The sequence below is a fragment of the Helianthus annuus genome, chromosome 12, assembly GCF_002127325.2.
Source record: "Helianthus annuus cultivar XRQ/B chromosome 12, HanXRQr2.0-SUNRISE, whole genome shotgun sequence".
In the NCBI taxonomy this organism is placed as follows: domain Eukaryota; kingdom Viridiplantae; phylum Streptophyta; class Magnoliopsida; order Asterales; family Asteraceae; genus Helianthus; species Helianthus annuus.
In genome coordinates, this window is record NC_035444.2 from 19,775,080 (window position 1) to 19,798,438 (window position 23,359).

General features: G+C 36.2%; 1 protein-coding gene across 1 annotated transcript; it reads left to right on the top strand.

The window, feature by feature from the left end:
• The first annotated feature begins 20,632 nt into the window (after window positions 1-20,632).
• Window positions 20,633-21,961, top strand: LOC110892562. The gene is made up of 2 exons (XM_022139719.1): window positions 20,633-20,878; window positions 20,963-21,961. Exons 1-2 carry the CDS (start codon window positions 20,633-20,635, stop codon window positions 21,959-21,961), a joined length of 1,245 nt encoding a protein of 414 aa, XP_021995411.1.
• Window positions 21,962-23,359: the final 1,398 nt, after the last annotated feature.

Sequence of the window (23,359 nt, forward strand, 5' to 3'; positions counted from 1 at the left end):
TAATTAAATAATATTTTTTATACCTTTATCATTACTTTTTCTCTCTCCTCCACTCACATCCACTTTCAAAATATATTAAAAAATTATAGGGGGTGAACAGTGTCCCCCTAAATATACAGATGAACAGTAACATTTTCTCTCTCCTCAGTTCATAATCACTTTTTATACTTTTTATATTATAAAAACTCTATACATAATTTGATGATATGGATGTGAATGCTCTAAATATGAAGGAAAAGGTTTTAGGATAGGGAACTCAATGTAGAAGTTATAATTAACAAAACCACATATTGTTGTAACAATTTTGGTATTGGAAATAGAATGGGGTCCTCATTGTGACTTGTGAGTGTTAGTGGTGCACAAATTAGGTTTTTTGAAAAACTGGTTTCGGGTATGAACCGGGTTAGGGTAGGATCGGGTTTTACAAAATCGACTTTTTTGAAAAACTGGATCGGGTCTGGGTTCGGGTCCGGGTTTTATAAAAAAATGTATACCCTATATACCCTGGTTCAGGTAGGGTCTGAGTCGGGTTTTCTAAAACCCGGGTATTAAAATATCCTATTTCTGGGTTCGGGTATGCATCGGGTTGGGAAAAAAACCCGCACCGGGTATTAAAATACCCGACCGAGTATTTTAATACAGTAACATCAACAAAGAAAAGATGCATGTGTAGGCTCTTTGTCGCTGCTATTTGTAATTATAAAACCTGCTATTTATAAAACCTGATTCCGGTATTTATGAAACCGTGTACTTCGAAAAACCGGGTATAAAAAAACCCGGTTCCGTGTTCGGGTTTTAGATCAGAAATGAATACCCGATCCCTACCCTATGGGTAGGGTCGGGTTCGGATATACAAAACCCGAGTTTTATAAATACCCTATTCTGGGTTTTTTCTTTCGGGTCCGGATTCGAGTTTTTTGTGTATCACTAGTGAGTGTTCTTCGATCGTAAGTTGTTTTAAGTTTAGATTAGGCCTCAAAATATTGGGCCGTGCCATAAACCATCGTTGGTGCCTAATGCCTATGTCGCCAATGCTACTGCTGCCCTTTTTTGGCCGATGTGACCACATAGGGGCGTTTATTACATGGATACTTTTACAAAAACTCCACCTATGAAATTAAATTCAAAAGTAAAAATGATTGGTTGTGATGACATTAACATTAGCATGATTATTTGTCTAAAGCCTGGTAACGTTTGATCAAAGGCCCAACTATCATTTTTTCATAATCACAACCTTATATCTTTTTCTACTATTAATTAACCTAAATTATTTCAACACTAGCCCAAGTGATTATTTTAAATAAAGCCCAATTATCATTGAGCTAGGCCCAATTAAGATGCCAGGCATTAGGCAAGTAGGTGTTTGTCCACATCTAGGGCTGTGCAACGGTTCAGAACCGGTCCGAACCAAACCCGGACCGAACCGGAACCGTTTAAGGTTAAATATAAGAACCGGAACGAACAATATTCTAACGGTTCCGGTTCGGTTCGAAACCGGGTTAAATGGTTCTGATGTAAACGGTTATTGCCTGAACCGGTTGTCAATTAAATCCTAAAACTAACAACAAAATAAAAACAATTAAAACAATAAACTGTTTAAAACATATAACTAAGAGTTGCAACTTCAAACCAATCAAAGTAAAAGTAGCAACAATAAAATGTTTTAAACCATAAACCGAAAGTATACAATGTAAAAAACAAAAGTTAACTAAAAACGTTTAGTAAACCATCACAAAAACTTCATTCAAACATTATGTCATAACTAATTTTATATTCTTTAATACTAGAAATATCTTTTTAAATATAATATTTAAAGTTTAAATAAATTAATAGGGGTTTTAATATATTATTTAAAGTTTAAATAAATTAATAGGGTTTTTTTTAATATATTATTTAAAGTTTAAACCCAAACCAGTCCTAGCAGTTCTTTAAACGAAACTGTCGGTTATAACCAGAACCAAACCGGGAACCGTTTAATGCTAAATGTAAGAACCGGAACCGGACCTGAAATACAACAATATGGTTCGGATCTGGTGATTCCAGTTCGATTCCCCAATTCTAGCGGTTCAGAACCGTAAATTGTTCAGTCCTATCCACATCTGAATGAATTATTGGAATTTGGACCCAACTTATAATCAGGAAATCTAATTTTATTCGTAGCAATCACATAAGGAATCTGGTTGTCCGTACTATGATTAGATTTTGTGGCATTGTGCACTTAAATAGTATTATTATGCAAGAAACGTGCTTGGCTGAATAGATGTTTCATCACTTCCATTGCATGCCACTTTTTTCATATTGTGGTTCATGTTCATGATATCATGCGTCTAATGTTTATCTCTAATAGTATGACTAATAATTAAGGATTTGAATTATTTGCTTTTCTGTTTATCTCAAATACTTATATATTTTTATTTTTTTTTATGTCTACTTGCTTATTGTGAAGCAAATAAAATGCAACAAGAACATGTAAATCGCATTTTCTTACGTGGAACTGCAGAACCCACATGAGAATTGCGGATATAGCTAAAATGGTAACGGGCCCAGCAGTTATTAAACCGTTACCTTAAATGGTTACCTCTAGGATCTATTCCATTCGTTCATTTCCATATTGAGTTTGGTTTGTACTTTATACACTGCTCCTTGAGTTAATTTTCTTCAACGTTGTTTTGTTAGTACTATAATGTCAGAATCCGTCAACAATTTAACTATCAGCAAAGGTAGAGTTATATCATGAATCCAATGAAGATGTTACCAATGATGCGGGTGCTAATCCACATTGCAGCAATCCAATCTATTGGATTCCTAATGTTCCTAGTGGCGAGAAGCCTGCAGAGGGCATTGTCTTCGTCTCATTCGAAGATGCAAAAAAGATGTATGAGGGACAAGGCAGGATTTGCTACTAGATTATTGTAAAAACTACAGTATCAAGAACTGTAAAAGATAAATCTCAACCCAAAGATTTTATTACCAAACAATAACTCCTAAGAAACCAGAAATACAAACGAAACAAAGAATATCACAACCAACAACTCTCAACTCTTATCTACTATAATTTTCAAAACGACAATCATCAACAACACTCACAAGATCTCACTACTAACTTCTGATTATAACACACTAGCTGAAACCGATTTGGTGTTCACATGCTCTTTCCGATTAGAGTTTTTGGGTCTATATTCAAACTTTGGTTTTGGTTTATTAATCGGAATCCCACTCTTCCTAGCCACCTTTTTGCTTTGGACCCCCATAAAAACATCCTCATCAACTTTAGGCGAGTGCTTACCTTGTCGTTGACCTTGAGTTTGCCCCTTATTTCCATGAACCCGCTCCTGATTGTTTGTAGCTTTGACTTCTGGCCTCCTCATCTGTTTTGGACAGGAATCTATATCATGGCCAAACACACAACAACTTGAACATCTAAGCGGACTCCATTCATACTCCACATACATGGTTTCCTTGACAAACCCCTCGCCATCTAGTTCAGGGATAACCATAGTAATTTCCTCTTTGAACTCCTTATCCGCGGATATTTCTATAAGAGCTCTCGCATAACTACTTCCCCCCCCCACGAGTCCATACACATTGACGTAGTGTAAGAGTCCAAAAGTTTAGGTTCACCTATTGCCGTAGCAATCATACTAAGACCATCTTCCGTATAAGCGGCAATGGGCACTTCATGAATTTTCACCCAAACTTGAACTTTAGTAACCTCCTGTTTTTTCCAGCTTTAACGTAGGAGACCACTCATGAAGAAATATAGGTTGTGACCTTATTATCCAAGGACCAGAAGCAAGCACATCACACATACCCTTATGATCTGCAAACTTAAAAAAAGAAGAAACCACTCGTATTCATCATGGATTTCATCAGCCCAAACTTTTTCCAGTTATTCCTTACAAAATATTCAACCACAGGATAAGCTAGACGATCACCCAAGAAATACCCATATAAAGTGTTAGCTAACTTTTCCTGGACCACACGAACCGATTCTTTTGGAAGAAAAATATCACATCCCTCACATTGGAAATCACAAGTAAGGGGTCGGAAGTTTACCTTCCTGTTCTTTTGATTGATCACTGATTCTGCATATGACATAGGCTTACCCACGTTGTCACCATCAGTCTGACCCAAGTTAGCATTATCAGTCTGACCAATATCAGTGTTAGTTCCCTCTTCCGGACCCTGAACATTTTTCAGCTTCTCATCAGTCACCCGCAAAGTATTATCCTGAAACATCTCCATTCCTTGACTAGGGTTTGCATGGGGGAGTTTACTATAATCAGCAAACGTAGTAAATTTCCTAGCTGGCTCACTAATGGGTGTAGAGATCTTGGACAGGCCATCCAAGATAGACGTCCCTGACGTTGAGTACATACCCCTCCTCGGCTTCATCGAATTACCCTCCAAACTCGTAACCCTTAACCCAATCCCACGAGAAGTTATTGTTCCTCCATCATCGTTCTTCAATACCTGATCGGTGGCGTTTAATCTACCATCACTCCCAACTTCAAGATTACGATCATCCATACTAATAAAAGACAACTCTCTAAAAAATAAAACAACGTCCAAGCATGCAAAGACAACCCGAGAACCAAGCAAACTAACAGAAAACCAAAGACAGAAAACCCTAAACTGGCAAACCCTAACCCATTGAAAGCAAAGGATCAAGGTGGTGATTAAACAGAACAAAAGAAAAACCCTAAATTCAATCAATCACTATTGCTAACAAGTTCGAATCAGATGTGTTGATAAATCAACACTCTAATAATCAGACTGTTATACAAAGATCAAGAAGAGAATCGAAGGTTGAAAGAGGAACGAAAATCGCCCATGCCAGAGAGAGAATTAGGGTTTTTTCTTACCGAACTAGTAACTCGGCTAGAGGTGACAAGGATGACTTTGATGAAGACGAGGTGGTGGAAGTTTATAATGAAATGGATAAGTTTATCATGGAGGGGACGCGAAATAGTACTAAAGGGGCAAGCACTCCTATTCCAGATGTTTCCAATGATTAGTCTTGCTGCTTGGAACATTAGGGGGTTGAACCGCCCTCTGAAACAACAGGAGGTTCGCCAAATTGTTAAGGAGAATAATTTATCTTTTTGTGCGATTCTAGAATCCCATGTGGATGTTGATAATCTAAATAAGGTTTGTTCTTCTGTTATTCGTCGGTGGGAGTGGACTTCGAATGGGAGTAGTTGTCATAAGGGCACGAGGATCATTGCTGGCTGGGATCCGGGTATTTTTGACGTCATTTTGCTTTCTCAATCTTTGCAAGTTATGCATTTTCAAATCATTTTTAAGAAAGATAAGAAAGTGTTATTTTTTTCAGTTGTCTATGCGGCAAATTATTATATTACTCGAAGGGAATTATGGCATCATTTATCTAAACATAAAGTGCTTGTTGGTAATAAACCATGGGTTATCTTAGGAGATTTCAATTCAGCTCTTAATTTGGATGATAAGTCCATGGGAATCTCAAACATTTCGGCTGGTATGAGAGAATTTCAAGAGTGTGTTTCAGATATAGAAGTTTTTGATATAAACAGTTCGGGAAAGCATTTTACTTGGAATAAAAAAACCCAAGAAGGGTGTTGGCTTGTTAAAGAAAATTGATAGAGTGTTGGGTAATACTCCTTTTGTTGATGTTTTTCCTAACTCGGTAGCGCTGTTCCATCCTTACCATCTGTCCGATCATTGTCCGTGTTTGTTTAAGATTCCATCTCTGGGGAAGAGGAAACATAGATCATTCAAATTCGCTAATTTTTTGGTTTATAAACCGGGTTTTATTGAGGCGGTGCAAAAGGTATGGGATACTAATATTGAAGGAGTTCAGCAATTTCGGTTAGTGAAGAAACTTCGTTTGTTGAAAGGTCCTCTTCGTGCGTTACTGTTTCAACAAGGTAACTTGCATAAGAAAGTGGAGGACTTATGCGAAAAGCTGGATGTGATTCAACGGGAGATAGATAGAAGTCCCTTCAATGTCGATATCTGTGACCAAGAAACAAAACTTACGGCTGAGTTTCAAGAGGCATGTTTAGATGAAGAGCGTTTCTTAAAACAGAAATCTAAAGTGGATTGGCTTCGAGCTGGGGATTCCAATACAGCTTTCTTTCATGCATCATTGAAGAGCAGGAATCATTCGACCCGCATTGATGCAATTATGAATTCTGATGGGGATTTTTTTGAGGGGGAGAATGTCTCAAAGGTGCTTGTTGCACATTATGAGAAATTCCTTGGTAGTGAAGATGATATAGCGCTTCATCCCTCGTATGAGCTTTTTACTAATAAGTTGAATGCTGATGATGCTATTCATATGATACGACTGGTCACGAGTGAAGAGGTTAAACTGGCAATGTTTTCTATTGGGAATGAAAAAGCTCCTGGGCCAGATGGGTATTCGGCGGCGTTCTTTAAGAGTGCGTGGAATATTATTGGTCATGACGTATCGAATGCCATTATAGATTTCTTTAATACAGGTAAGCTTCTTCAGGAGCTGAATAATACTCTTATTGTTCTTATTCCCAAGAAGCCAACTCCGCCTATGGTTACGGATTACAGACCTATAGCTTGCTGTAATGTTATTTATAAATGTATTAGCGAGATTGTCGTGGATCGTATTAAGGGTTCCTTAAATCAAATTGTAAGCATAAACCAGTCGGCATTTGTCCCAAGAAGGAAGATATCTGATAATATATTGCTTACTCAGGAACTGATGCACAATTATCACAGGAGTTTTGGTCCGCCCCACTGTGCCTTTAAAGTTGATATTCAAAAGGCTTATGATACGGTTCATTGGAGTTTTCTCAAGGATGTTCTTGTTGGTTTTGGTTTCAATTCGAGGATGGTGGATTGGATTATGATTTGTGTGTCTTCTCCTTCCTACTCGCTTTGTGTTAATGGGGAAGTGCATGGTTATTTCAAGGGTAGACGGGGATTATGTCAAGGAGATCCGCTCTCTCCTTATCTATTCACTCTTGTCATGGAACTTCTAACGTGTATTCTTCAGCATGCTTCTCGGCTGGATAGTTCGTTTAAATTTCACAATAAATGTGAAAAGCAGCGTATTATTAACCTCTGTTTTGCAGATGATTTGTTTCTTTTCGCTCGAGGTGAGGTTCATTCAGCTCGATTTATTATGGAGGCCCTTACGCACTTCACGAACATGTCGGGTTTGGTCCCTCGTATTCAAAAAAGTACAGCGTTTTTCTGTAATGTTTCCAATATTGTCAAGGATGCTATCTTGGATGTTTAACCGTTTGAGGAGGGCCTGCTGCCGGTTAGGTATTTGGGGGTCCCTCTTATTTCCTCTAGACTCCTTGCCAAAGATTGTAGTGTTTTGGTTGAGAGATTGGAGAAACGCATCGCCAATTGGAGGAATAAACTTCTTTCATTCGCTGGTAGGTTACAACTTATTATTTCTGTTTTGGCATCTTTTCATGTTTATTGGTCCTCGGTATTTATTTTACCCGCTAGTATTATCAAAGACCTGGAGGCTAAAATGCGAAATTTCTTATGGTCCCAAGAAGCTTCTTTTCATAGAGGGAAAGCCAAAGTCTCTTGGAATGTTGTTTGTGTCCCAAAGTATGAAGGTGGGCTTGGGATTCGGAGAGTTGGTGATGTCAACAAGGCTCTGATGGAGTCTCATGTCTGGAGTATTTTGAATAAGAGGAATTCGTTATGGGTAGCATGGATTTACTCTTACAGGTTAAAGACTCGTAATTTTTGGATATGTAGTGAAGTAGCAAATTGTAGCTGGTCCTGGAGGAAGCTATTGCAAATCAGGCCGTTTTTGAGAAGTTATGTTTGGTCGAAATTGGGAGATGGTAAAAACACATCAGCTTGGTACGACACTTGGTGTCATCTGGGGCCTCTCACAAGCTTTTTATCGTCTCGAGTGATCACCAGTGCAGGTTTTAGGTTACATGCCAAGGTTGCGGATGTTTATTCAGATAATGCTTGGGCATGGCTGCAGGAATGGAGATCTCGGTTCACAGGTTTGGATCAGTTGGATAATATTCACTTGCACCCGAATAGTATGGACAGATTATGCTGGAAGGAAGGTGATAATTTGCATGATTTTTCTTCGTCTAGAGTCTGGCATTCGGTTCGAACTAGGGAGCAAGAGATTGACTGGGTTAATATTGTTTGGTTTAATCAATGCATTCCCAGACACGCTTTCCTAATGTGGCTCATTATGCGTCGGAAACTCCTGACGCAAGACATTATTTTACAATGGGATATCTCAAGACGAAAAAATATGAACATGATGTGTTGTCTTCTTTGTTTCGAGAATGTTGACTCCCATGAGCACCTTTTCTTTGAGTGTAGTTTCTCAACTCAAATTTGGTATATGGTTCGAGAGAAAGCGGGAATGGCTAATGTTGATCAGAAATGGAGCTCGATTATTGGATGGCTTAAGGATCGAGGGAAGTCAAAGACAGCGAGTGATTATGTCAGAAGGCTTTTGGTCGGAGCGACGGCTTATGTTATATGGCAAGAGCGTAATGCGAGGTTATTCAGGAACCAAACGAGACCCCCGGATATTATACGCGATATAATACTAAAAACTATTCGTTACAAACTAATGGGCGTGAAATTCAGGCAATGTGCTAATGTGAGGAAGCTGCTAGGAGATTGGGAGATTGCTGAAGATACAACGAACGACGATGGAGGCTAATTATCATGTTTTAAGTTGATAGTGTTGGTTCTAGATGCTAGTCTAGTTGTGTTTTAGATGTCTCGTTGTTTTTTCTTTGGTTTACTTACATGGGGCATGTCTCATGTTTGAACTAGTGTGGATGTCTCCTCACTACTTGTTTTTTTTGTTTTGTGAATATAAAAATCACCGGGGTAACCCTTTACCAAAAAAAAAAAAACTTTTGATTATGAATCAGAGCAACAATATTGAAACCCTAAATGAAACTTCTAAAGAGAGAAACAAGAGAAAAAGATGGAAAAATATCTTTGAATGAATGAAGTGTGACAGTGTGACAGGGTTCCACATTTATATAGGCAACCCGGATATTATAGCCAAACCCGCCTTACTCGGGTTGTTAATAAGTTGTTACAACAACCCGGCTTTAACCAACTTCAAGTCTTCTGTTCACCAGCCTACTACAAGCCCACTTGCCATCCAGCCCAATGCTTATGTGTAATTCCATTAGTTGACCACGACCAACATACACAAAAGAAAAAATAATATTAGAACTATTATAAACCATAAACTATTAAATTGAAACAAGGTATATATGGACTACCACAAAAATACAACCCATCAACTTGACTACCAGTCACTAGGATTTTCCCGGTTAACAAGTCCTGTACAAAACAAGTGTGTTCATCAAACCCTACATGTATCTTATTATCTTTAGCCAACTTATGAACAAAAGTTAGGTTAATGTTGTACTCAAGAACAACAAAGACATTCTTTAAAACAACTTTATCAGCCAATTTTAAGTTTCCAATCTTAGTAACTAATGCACTAGTTCCATTTGGATGTTTTTTTAATACCAAACTCAGAAACGTTAATAACATTTGTTAAACCAGTTTCATCTTTGACCATATGCTGATTAGCTCCTGAGTCCACTGTCTAACCAGTTTTATTCTGATCATCTAAACTATTAGCAAAACAAAACACAGTATGACAATAACCTGAAACATTGCACCTTTGATGACTTTCTTTACACTTGTCATTCAGAAAACTTAACAACCTAGTAATTTGATCACTAGTTAATGTATTAACTGAAGCCTCACAACTATCAACAATATTGTTATTACTTGCAATTTCCCATTTTCCTTGACTACCTCTTGGTTTCATCCAAGAAGGATATCCAATAATTTCAAAACATTTATCAATGGAATGTCCTATCTTGTTACAATGAGTACATTTAAAGTTTTGATTAGAAATTTTGTTAGTTTTCTTAAACTCAACAGGCTGACTTACTTTACAAACAAAAGCCATATTTTGATTCTTTTTACTACCACTGCTATAGTTTCTATGAGATTCTTCTCTAGAAACTATAGTAAATTCTTCTTTTACAGTAGGTGAAGTTTCTTTCATAAGAAGATTAGTCCTAACTCCTTGGTACACACCATCTAAACCCATTAGGAACTGCATTAATTTGATCATATGATTAAAACCATTAAAATCTTTAGCAGCATCACAAGTACAGGCAGGCACTTGCAGTATATGATCTAATTATTTCCATATTATGTTCAACTTATGATAATACTCAGAAACACTAGACCCATTTTGACTAAACGAATTAATCTTTTGATACAAATCAAACACAACAGATCCATCAATTTTATTATAGGTTTCTTTCAAATCACTCTAGACATCACAAGCAAGTTTAGAAAACACATGTCCCATACACAAATCCTCACTAATAGAGTTCAAGATCCAGTTAACACTATTGAATTGCATCTATCCCATTGCCTAGACAAAACATCATTGTTTTCAGATTTAACACAACTCTTATCTATAAATCCCCATTTATTTTTAACTTGCAAAGCCAGTTGCATCGCATTAAACCAAACAGTGTAGGTTTCAGACCCTTTTAGTTTAACAGAAACAATTGTCAAGTTACTTGAATTAGATGGATGCAAGTATAATGGATCACTTGCATCCAATTTACTCACAAGTGTCTCAGGTGGCGGATCACTAGGACCAGGTCCACCACCTGTGACAATAGGACCATCTACCATTACAGACTAAATCACAGATAAACAAAAAACCAACAAGTACCAACAATCTCTTAAACATAACAATAGATCATAAAATCACCACTAGGTGAAACCAAGATAGAGGGTCAGATTAGTGGTTCATCACTTATAGGTGCCACCACAAACCTTGTCAAGGGAGCCACAAACCTAACCAACTGTAACAACAACAAATATAATAAAAATACAGATAAGATACACAACTGAAACACAAACAGAACAACAAAACTGATATGATGCACAACAGAAACACCAATAATGCAACACAGTGACTCGATCACACCAGTCTGACTAACCCGGCAACAACAATGCCTAGACTCACAATAAAGTGATAAATTGTAATGGAAAGAAATAATAAGGAACGAACTCACCAAGAGCGTATAACTCCAAGCGTATCAGGTTGTAGCCTTCACTTCGGGCTACAAACTTTGACAAGAAGAACCAACAACACGGTTGGTTTGCTTTGTAACCTTCTAGGGTTACAAAGACCAACGTAAATCTTCAACGTAGAGAACCTCTTCAAACCCTTCAGTCCCAAAAACTAGGGTTTGCACAGTAGCCAAATCCTTTTTTCCTCCTTACACAGAATCCAAGAAACCCTAGATCTAAGGTTGGCAAATCAGAAATCTACCAAAACCTTTCCAGATATATCCAATCGACCAGATCTGACCCCAGAATAGCAGCAGAATACACTAAATCCAAGAGCTCACCAGATGAGCTCTGATACCATGTAAAAACTGTAGTATCAAGAACTGTAAAAGATAAATTTCAACCCAAAGATTTTATTACCAAACAATAACTCCCGAGAAACCAGAAATACAAACGAAACAAAAAATATCACTGCCAACAACTCTCAACTTTCATCTACAATGATTTTCAACACGATAATCATCAAAAACACTCACAAGATCTCACTACTAACTTCTGATTCAAGATGAATCAGAGCAACAATATTGAAACCCTAAATGAAACTTCTAGAGAGAGAAACGAAAGAACAAGATGGAAAAATATATCTGAATGAATGAACTATGACAGGGCTCCACATTTATATTGGTAACCCGGATATTATAACCAAATTCCGCCTTACCCGGGTTGTTAATAAGTTGATACAACAACCCGACTTTAACCAACTTCAAGTCTTCTATTCACCAGCCTGCTACAAGCCCACTTGCCATCCAGCCCAATGCTTATGTGTAATTCCATCAGTTGACCATGACCAACATACACAAAAGAACAAATAATATTAGAACTATTATAAACCATAAACTATTAAACTGAAACAAGGTATATATATTTTAACAATTATCAACAGTGAAGAAGAAAAAAGGCGAGGTTACCCATCGTTATATAGTCTTTGTATGTGGACATAATGGACATGTTGCCTCTTAAGGTATCTCTTTAGTGTTGCACACACCATGTCAATCGCTTTTCATATGTTTTTGTTTTAGCTTTTTGTGTAGATACGCGAGATATCTTGGAGAACACTAATTTCAATAAATAACTTAATTCAGTGACCGAGTTTGAGGAATCGTGGAACAAACTCATTGTTGAATATGAATTGGATGAGAATAAGTGTCTTTGTGATATGTTCAAAATTAGGGAGAGATGGATACCGACGTATTTCAAGGATATACTGTGTTGTATAACGAAAATCACATCACATGTTGATTCTTCTTTTAAAGTTGACTCTCACCCTAATACAAGTGTATCTGTTGTTTGACACTTTACTCATGTCCTGCAACTTTTGTTACATGTAGAGCTGCTGCAAACAAACCGAACAAACACGAAAAAGACCTTGTTCGTGTTCGTTTGTTAAGGATATATATATGTATTCACGAATTGTTCATGAACACTAATCGAACGATATTTTATGTCCGTGTTCGTTTGTTAAGGAAATGAACGTGTTCGTTTGCTAATTTTAGGCAACGAACGCAAATGAACGCAAACTAATGTTCATGAACACAAATTGAAGCAAACAAATACAAAAAGCATTCATGTACGGAATATATATCACACTAATACTTATTAAATATTTTATTTATTGGAATTTTGAAGTATTTAAACAAATTATAAAAACTAAAAACACTAATGAACTATCAAACACAAATGAATAAACACGGCTCTGTTCATGTTCATTCATTTAACGAAATGAACAAAATTTCTTGTTTGTGTTTGTTTGTTTAATAAATGAACACAAACGAACTTCACGCCAAACAGTTCACGAGCTGTTCACTGTTCATTTACAGCCCTAGTTACATGTATAGAACCTAAGATATATAATGTTGGCTCTTGTAAATACTTTGTGCTATTTGAAATCCCCAGTTTTGACAATTCCAAACCACAAACCAGATGGATCATTCAGTTTTACATTGTTCATTTGCAAGTTTTTACCTTATGTTGGCTATGTTACGATCATCATGACCGAAAAGCCTATTATAAAGGTACATATATAACTCTTGTTTCGTATTAATGGTTTATTTTTCTCTACCATGTTGCAGTATATTCTTATCGGTGCATTGGGTTTCCTCGCGATAACATCCAAAGATTGATAATCAAGCATCCAGAAAATCACCAGATATTCATATACTCAAAAGAGTCATAAAACGTCTTCCAAATATATATAATAAGTGTTAAAATTAATGAAATCAACTATTATGGATTCTGCAAACACATAATCGGTGGTTATAGCGGGTGGGAAGGAGTGAGGGCTCGTTTCGGGGACTATGGTATTCACTGAGGATGCGAGAGATGTTGTTGATTAGTTCTGTTGAAGGAGGAGTAGGTGAGGGTTGGGATTTAGATAAAAAGGGTAGGTGAGGTGAGGAAAAATGAAGCGGGATGAGTTTGGGGTTTGGGGACCGAGAAGAAAGAGTTGTTGTGGTTAAGAGATGGTTTGTGATTTTTGTTTGTTAGGAAAATGATCCCAAGTCATAAGGGTGTGAGAATAAGATTTTGGGGTGTGAGATTTATTGAAGTTTGAGAGAGTAGGTTCTTTTGACATGATGTTGGAGTGTGTATGTCAACTTCTCTTGTTTAATTTAAAAAATTGATTATGGAAAGAGTTACACGGATTCATGTGGTGTACTTGTTTTATGGATTCTATATTTAGGCATTAGAAATTACAACTTTGGTCCTTATAGTTTACTAACGGATAATAAGAATCATTTTCACTATCTAGAGTTAACTTTCTTGTTTATTTTAATGTGAAATACTACGATATCAATCACTCTCGCCAACAAAACTAGATCCGATACCCATCAATCGTAGTTTGTATTATAACCCAAGATTATAGAGTAATTATGAAATAACATTATCATCTTCCTCTCTAACAAATCTTTATATCCATTCAAGATTACATTAACCAGGGAATTTAAATTCATATCAATCAGGGCCACCTAGAATTGCTTATGTTGAAAGGGTTATCTAAATTATGTTAGAACTAAAGGGAAAGAACAAATTTACAAATCCAAGATTACATTAAAAACCAAAAAATTTAAATTCATATTCATATTAACCAGGGCTAGCTAGAATTGTTGATGTTAAAAGGGTTATCTAAACATGTTAAAACCAAAGGGAAAGAACAAATTTTATCAGGGGAATTCGAGCTAGGATCAATCAAGAAGGAAATGTCAGTGGGTTTGTTTCATTTCCCTCTTTCGTAAACGTTACCGTTGAGGATTTTTATCATCCTGTTTTGACCAAATATGGGTGGCGAGTTAGGCGTGCCCGCTCAACAGTCCCTCTTGTTCTTGTTATATATCGAAAGCCACATGTGAAAGCCACAATTGAATTACAAAAGGGCATTTTTTTCCTATTGCAAAACGTTTTACCATTGATGACGGAAGGTGTGTGGGTTTCAAGCAATGTCACAAGCAGCGGCGGGGGAGACAAACATGTGGTGGTCCAACGACGAACAAGAATGAATGAGATAACTCCCCGTGCCCTTAGGGTTGGGGGTTTAAGTTTTTTTTTTAGTTTACATGGGTCTATTTGTCAATTTATAAAGTATAGCTATAAGTACAAGCGAACATTCACTCCAAGAACCATCTGTGTTATAGTAAGGGACCAAAATTGTAATTTCCCATACTTAGAAACCAAATCAGTAAAACAAGTATACGATAGGGACCGTCGACATAGCTCTTTCTTTATTATGTAATTATTTATTATATTTAAAAAAACTATTATGTTAGGATAAATAAAAGAACTTTTTTATGTGCATGAGAATAAACAAACTCGATACATAAGACTCGTTTACTAAATAAACTCCAATTAAGTTTGGACTCTTTTAAGCTCTATTAAATTCAAGCTTTTAAGCTCTATTAAATTCAAGCTTTTAACATGTCAGTCTCTAGTAAATATAGAAGCGAATTAGCTCGCTTAGACCGCTAATTGATTTATTGATGGATGTAAGAAGATTTTTAATAAAATATATCGGTTCCCATGAGACTTGATAATTAATATCTTGTGATAGTCTCTTTCACGACATGATTTTTAGATTTTAAATACCAGCAAGAGAAAAATGAAACCCTCTGTCGTGTACAAAATAAATTTTGAGATTGAATAGCGGCGTTTCTTTCCTCCCCACATAAATAGAAGTAGATAAACTGAAATTAATTCTAATTCCCACATGAAGAAAAACAGTAAAACATCACATGAAGAAAAACATAAGCCATTAACAAAAACATAAGCCATTAACAGTAAAAGCCCCATTTGATAATAAAGAAAAGAAAGAATAGTTTGTGTTTCTTTTAAAATGGAATTGTTAAGAATAATTTGTGTTTCTTTTAAAATGCAATTGTTAATGATGTAAAGTAAATAATGTAAATAGACCCAACAATTTAACTTGATTATTTGTCATGGTATATCTCGTAATCCTCTCCAATCGAGTTGTCACCATCCACGTGGGACTAGAGAAAGCGATTGATCATAACAAATAACAATGTCTTCAAATAAACGAATCATCATATCCTTGAATTGATTCTCTTCGTTGCTAATTGTAAGGGGGTACGGGGTGCCTTCGGGCAACCCCTTCGGTGAGTCGAAATCCCGATCGGGATTGTGCCGCCAACAAAGGCGGTGAAGAGAGAGAGGGTGGAAAACGGTGATGAGGTGCCGAAGGAGAGAGGGGAAAGGTGGTGGGGCCAGCCCACTTTCAACCAATCAATGCTTTCCTTTTTTTTTTTTTTTTTTTTTTTTTTTAAAAAAAACCCAATTCACCTAATAGGGGAGTGGCGCCATCAAATGGGGGTGTTAGGGGAGTTTAAGAGGGGAGTTGACGTGGCACACGGGGATTGGTTTGGCGTAAGAGAGGGCACTCACCTATTAGGTGTGCACCCCCTTCACCCTAAGCTTTTTAACGTATGACTTTTGAAGCTAGTCATAATAAAAGTTAGGACAAATTGCATTTTATTGGGTCTTTGTTATATTTTCGGATTATATTTTTAAAAGTAACATTTAAGAAATTATCCTTAGAAACATATCCTTTAAGGTTATAAAGAACATGCATATGATAGCAGTGAAAATTAGGGGTGCGCATGTATCAGTTCAATTCACGTATGCGTTAAAATCAAAACTATAACTGATGTTTAGTTTCCATAACCTTTTTATAACCGATCAATCTCAGTTATAAATGATTCGATTAACTTGGTTATTGGTCAATGAGTCGGTTGTTATGTTTTCCAGAAGGTGCGCAAGAGGTTTTACCAAAGTGTGCCTTCAGTTGGTGAGTTTCCCCTGTATTGGTGGGCAGGCCTGGTCAACAACGTTATCCGTGTTTGCAGAGCGTTGGTGGTCTTTCGCCAATAGATTTACCCGGTTGGCCGGGCTTCTATAGTATTCATCGGCCGTTTAAAAAAACTTGGTTATTAGAAAAGATGGTTCCCATTAATCTACTTAATTATCGGTCAAACACTGACTTTAAATGTTTGCAAGTCCAAACTAGTTTCAATTAAGAGTAAACTGTCAAAATGATCTCTGAGATTTGGTCACTTTTGCCACTATAATCCAAAACTCAAACATTTTGAATCTGGATCCCTATGGTTTCAATTTTGTTGTCATTTTCATCCTTTCAGTTAACATCCAGCTTTTTTTTATCTTTTTCCTCCCTTTTAATTAACGGCAAAATAGTCAGATTTTTTTAGTTTGTTATTATAAAACGTTAAAAGACCATTTTGCCCTTTATTAAAAGGGAGAAAAAAGACAAAAAACTGGATGTTAACTGAAATACCTGACCAGGTTTCGATATTGGATGAAAATGGCAACAAAATTGAAACCACATGAAACTAGATTTAAAATGTTTGAGTTTTGGACTAAAGTGGCAAAAGTGACCAAACCTTAGAAACCATTTTGGCAGTTACTCTTCAATTAATAAATGCTATTATCATTAGTTAAATAGATATTAGAAATCTAAACTATATAATAAAAGAAACCAATAAGGGGACACATGTCATTTATTGGAGCCATCAATTTTTAGTTTTTTCTTCTTTATCCTACTTAATTATAAATAATTAATATTAATTAAAAGATAATTATAAAATTAAATTTAACATAAATTTAAACAATTCGTATAGGAGATAATATAATATTTTGAAATATTTATTAGATTTCAAAATTATTTATTCTGAAATTAACAAAAGACATACACTATAAATTAATATAATGTAAATGATTTATTTATTTTATTAAACTAAAGTAGTTAAGGGTAAAACCTATTTCAAAAATGTTTATTAGGGGTAAACAAAAACATTAATAAATGTTTATTGGTTCTATACTTTTATTTTCGTGTTAAACTCTCAACTCAAATACGGTATTCAATATGTTTACGTAACATTTATAAGAACCATCACCACAATCACCCTATCCATCATATATTGAGTATATCCGTTAGTTTTTTTTTAAGATATAAATTTTTATTAGATTCATTCAACCCGTGTAATAAACGAGACTTTTTAAAGATATAATATTTTCATTATTTACTGTACAAAATTACATTTATGCAACTCGTACCACAATCACCCCATCCATCATATATCGAGTATATCCGTTAATTTTTTTAAAGATATAATTTTTTATTAGATTCATTCAACCCGTGTAATAAACGAGATTTTTTAAAGATATAATACTTTTATTATTTACTATGCAAAATTACATTTATGCAACTCGTGTAATACACCGGGTTTTAGAAATACAACTATTTTTTGTTATGTGGTATATAAAATTAGATTTATTCAATCCATATAATACACAGGGTATATAAAGATATAACAAGATATAACTTTTTACTGATTGGTATATAAAATTACATGTGCTTAACCCATACAATACATGAGGTTCTTAAAAATGTAACTTTTTTCGTTATTTAATAAAATTAAATTTACTAAACCCGTACAATACACGGGGTTCTTAAAGATGTAACTTTTTATTATTTAATATATAAAATTACATTTATTCAACCCATGTAATAAACGAGGTTTTTAAAGATATCGTTTTATTATTTGGTATTTAAAATTAAATTTATTCAACCTGTGTATTACACAGTATTCTAACCTAGTCATTTTATATATAGAAAGAAGAATAAGCGAAATTAGTATGTTATTTATATAAAATATATATAACATGACTTTTTAGATAATAAACATAGTATTTATTAAAAAATATAAATGTATCATAATTTAGAGGATAAACGTGAGTAACAAACTAGATTAGGATAAACATAAATAACAAAAAAAACTAGATAATCTATAATATTCTTTTTTGTCTAATTTTTTTTCTATCTCTAAACACCTTTCACTTAGAGCATCACAAAGTCTGGTTTGTTGGTTTGAAATCCGGACGTAGCAAAACAGACGACTTCAACGTTGGAGGTGGGTGATGTAGGCGGCCTGGAGGTGGGGAGGTCCAGTGTGCCGTTGCAAAAGCGGATGTTTGAAAACATAGTCGTTACAAAAGTAGTCTTTTGAAAAAGCGTTATGAAAATAGCCGTTTGAAAAAGAGCCATTGTAAAAATTAAATATCCTTTTTTAATAGTTATCTGATTTTATTAAGAGTAAACTGCAATTTTACCTCCTGAGGTTAGGGGTCATTGGCATGTCTACCATCCCTAAGGAAATAATTGCAAATTTACCCCCCACTGTTCACCCTTATGTCGCATTTTTACCCCCCGGGCCATTTTTCCGTCAGACATTAGCGTTTTCTGTTAATGGTCAAAGGGCAAATAGGTAAATTCGCGTTCCTGTTGACCTGCAACCTCATATAATCCCCCTTTCATCACTTTGAAACCCTGAAGTTAACCTACCTCTAAATTCAAAGAGCTCCTCACTGGCGATCACGCATTCTTCAACAATTACAGCTGATTATAAGTCTGTTACGAGCATGGATCTTCGATTGTGGAAGGTACGAGCTGAAGATCAGTATTTCGAACCGGCTGAAATGTACCGTAAGTGACATGCAAGCTCACAGGGTCTGAATTAGGTAAAATTTTAACTTTTTTCTGTGTTAATTTGTTGTTGATGTTTGTTTACAGGTCAAACCCAATCTCAATTTAACATAAAAGTTCACCATGGAGGTAATTTTGTAGAAAACCCAAATAGGAATTACTTTGGTGGGAAGATGAACTACATTGATCATGTAGATTTTAGAGTGTTGAATACTGATGTTTTAGAGGAGATAGTTAAGAAATTAGGATACAATGATGGTTTGTTTTTTTGAATTCATTACAAGGAACCGTACTGTTCGTTGGATTTTGGTCTTAGGACATTAAAATGTGATGTTGACTTAGAGCCTCTCTTTGATCATGTGCGTCAAGGAGTCCACATGATAGACATGTATGTTGAACACCGGAGGTCAACAATATTGGAAAATACAAGTGTAGGGGCATGTAAAGCAATTGTTCCAGCATCATTTACAATAAATAATCAGAATCATAGTATGAATGAAGATGAGGAAGATAGTGAAGGAAGTGATCCTGATTATGAGTATGTTGAGGAAGATAATTTGGTTTATGAAATAGAGGTGGATATGCAGAGGTTCAGGGCTTATGTTGAATTTACTAGGGATGAACTGGATGGTTCAAGTGATGGGGATCATGATGATGAGAGAAGCGAAGAAGGTCATGAGCCTGTTGACCTGGAGGATTTTGAAAGTGGGTCTGATGACAATTCAAGCATTAGAGATAAGGTTGCTAGGAAGATAAGGAGGAGAAACAAGAGTGCTTTAAAAGGTCCAAATGATCTGCCATTCTATGTTGGTCAGCTTATTGATGACAAGAAAAAGATGAATTAGATGGTGAAAGATTATGCTCTTAAGGCAAGGAGAGATGTGTTTATTCTAAAAAAATGAATTGTTAAGGTATAGGGTAGTATGTTTTGGAAGCAATCCACCACTACTTGGTCCTGTAAAAAAAGGGAGAAGAGGGGCAAAAAAGTAAATGCACCAAAGTAGGGCAAAAATACAAGCACCTTAAAAGACATACCAAGCCCACATGTCCTTGGGCAGTTCACATCTCAAGGAACACAGATAAGGATAAGTGGTGTGTGAAGACCATTCATAATGAACACAACTGTTTGACAACAAGGACCGTTTCTTTGTACACAATGAGTTCGATTGCCAGAGAGATCCAACCTATGATTGAAAGCAATCCAGACATGCCAATTCAAGCAATCCAAAGTCAACTGCTTCGGAAGCATCAACTTGAAGTATCACTACATAAGGTCTTCAGAGCCAATAGGATAGCAACTATGAAGATCTATGGTGATTACCAAGAACAGTATCACTGCTAAGGTCATACTGTGATGAACTTCTAAAAGCCAACCCAGGTAGTACAATTAAAATTGATGTGGAGCCATGTGGGAACTCAGCTAGTCCTACAAGGCAGTTTCGAAGGGTTTATTTTTGTTTTGCCTCTATGATGAGAGGATTTAAGATGATTGGAAGACCATTGCTGGGTGTGGATGGTTGTTTCATGAAAGGTCCATTTCCTGGACAGATCTTGAGTGCTGTTGGTATTGATGGGAACAATAGCATATATCCAGTTTGTTATGCCCTTGTTGAGGCAGAAACAACACAAACCTGGAAATGGTTTTTGCAACTGTTGAGAGATGACCTAGGGTGTACGGCTGAGTCTTGTTTCACCTTCATCAGTGACAGACAAAAGGTAATCAGTTCTTAAGTGTTAATTAATACATTGCAAATAACTTTGGTAGCAAAATATTGTGATTAATTGCATTTTGTATCACAGGGTCTGATTCCTGCTATGCTAGCTGTTTTTCCTAATGGTGAGCACAGATTTTGTTTGAGGCACATCCATGAGAACATGAAATCCAAGTGGCGTGGAGATCTTTACAAGAATTTGCTTTGGTCAGCCGGAAGGAAGACTTCTATTCCATACTTTAACAAAGCTATGGAAGAAATTAAGACAACAGAACGAGCTATGTATGACTGGCTGAATGAGATCCCATACACCGCTTGGTTAAGAGCATATTTTTCTGGAAGAGCTAAATGTGATATGTTGCTGAACAACATATGTGAGGTTTTTAATAGACAAATCGTAAGAGCAAGGGACAAGCCGATTATCACATACCTAGTGTTCATTCGGGAGTACATGACCAAGAGGATAGTGAATGTGAAGAAATTGCAAGCAAAGTGTATGGGGCCACTGACACCTCATGCCACTGAGGTCTTCGATGAGATCAAGAAACAGGCTGCTGAAATGTCTGTTTTAATGGTTGATTCAGACAAGTATCAAGTAACAGGTCTGAGATCACAGTGTGTTGTGAATGTTAAACATAAAACTTGTGCATGCAGGAAGTGGGATTTGACAGGGATGCCTTGCAAACATGCAGTTGCAGCCATATGGGATATGTCAAGGAATATCATTGATGCTGGCATACCAGAAGAGTGGGTGGATGATGTGTATTGGCTATCAACATGGAAGAAAGTCTATGACAATGTGATAGAGCCAATCAATGGGCCGGAGATGTGGACTCCTTCAGAGTGTCCAACAACACTTATCCCACCAAAGCATCATACACAAGTTGGAAGGCCAAAGAAGAAAAGAAAGAAGGCATTTGGTGAAAAAGAGCTTGAGAAGGAGTTCGACAAAGGAGGTAAAATGACCAGAAAGGGAACTACCATCAAGTGTGGTAAATGTGGGAACACGGGTCACAATGTCAGGAGCTGCAAAGGACAAGGGGGTGAACAATCCACTGCTTCACAGGAATCACACACTGCCACTTAAGGTGCACCAGTTTACAATCTTGATGAGTGATGGATGGTTTGTAAGTTTAGAGTATGTTTGTTTGTTTGTCAAGTTTGTTCAAGATAATGTTTGGTTTGTAACTTTAGACTATGTTTTATTTGTTTGTTTGTTCAAGACAATGTTTGGTTTGTCAAGTTTGTTCAAGACAATGTTTGGTTATGTTGTCAACTGTTTGGTTTACATATGGCTGCTTGTATTTTGCTTTACAATGTTTGGTTTGGTTTATTGTCATGGCTGCTTTATGTTTGGTTAGTATATGACTGCTATAGTACAAATAATTTGTTGAAACAGAATTTTGGCGGAAGGTGATTCGATTACATTGCAACATTTAGTACAAATAAGAGGTCCAAAATACAAACATACAACCAAACAAATCTAGCCTATTTCCAGTGGCAATCATCCAAACAAGACCAATCCGAATCAGAACCATGCTCCCCTTCATATGGGTCAAAGTACCAATCATCCTCTTCATCCCAATATGTGTAATCCCATGCATGTTCCAGCACTTCAGGGTCATAATCCTTTGTCGGATCTCCGAATATCTTTTCATAATCAGTTTCTTGCTCCATGTAAGGTCTGGGTATCTCAGAGTCTTGATCCTCAAAGTATACATAACTGTCTGGTTCTTCGGCTGCAACGACATCTTCATCCTTAGCAATATCTTTCTCATTCTCAACTTTATCATTCTCTTTGTCAGCCATACCTACAGAATTACAAGCAGGCTACAAACACAAACATATAAGAACTTGAAAAGGACCATTGCATAAACTTGAAAACACATAACTCAAATACAGTTACAGACAAAATACACAACCAAATCCAATTTCTCCACATTAAACTACTTAAGCAAAAAAAGTAGAACAATCAAGACCCAAGTAATCACAAAGTACATCTTCAGTTTGAACACATCACCATTCTTGTACCGAGCCAACTGTTCTTTGCACTTAGCCAACTCATCCTTATCTTTAATGCTTTGAATTAAAGCAGGCATTACCTCTCGACAAATCGGACATCCCTGTTCTTCACCAACATCAGCCCATCTGAGGAATCCACATCCTCCAACCTATTATAGGGCATCATAAGCAACAGAAGAAAGAAACTTGAGTTTCAATAACCATTAAACAAAAGAAACTTACACATCTAAGATACCATCGACCAGGATTAGCTTTGGATTGTGATTCTTTGAACACTGTTTTCGCACCACAAGGACATATGATGTCTGAAGCTTGACTTTTGGTCATGGTCTCCTTGGATCGCAACACAGATGAAGAAGATGAAGAAATGTTCAGCGAATTTGGGGGTCGATTGAAGAACACAATGAGAACAGGGGTTAGGCAGACAATTTAGGGTTTCAAGCTATTAAATGAGGAAGAGGAA

What these genes read in the sequence shown, in the direction of transcription:
- LOC110892562 (XM_022139719.1), top strand. Translation starts at nt 20,633, where the DNA reads ATGAGAGGATTTAAGATGATTGGAAGACCATTGCTGGGTGTGGATGGT. An exon ending in TCATCAGTGACAGACAAAAG is followed by an intron (nt 20,879 to 20,962) that starts GTAATCAGTTCT and finishes TTTGTATCACAG; the next exon opens with GGTCTGATTCCTGCTATGCT.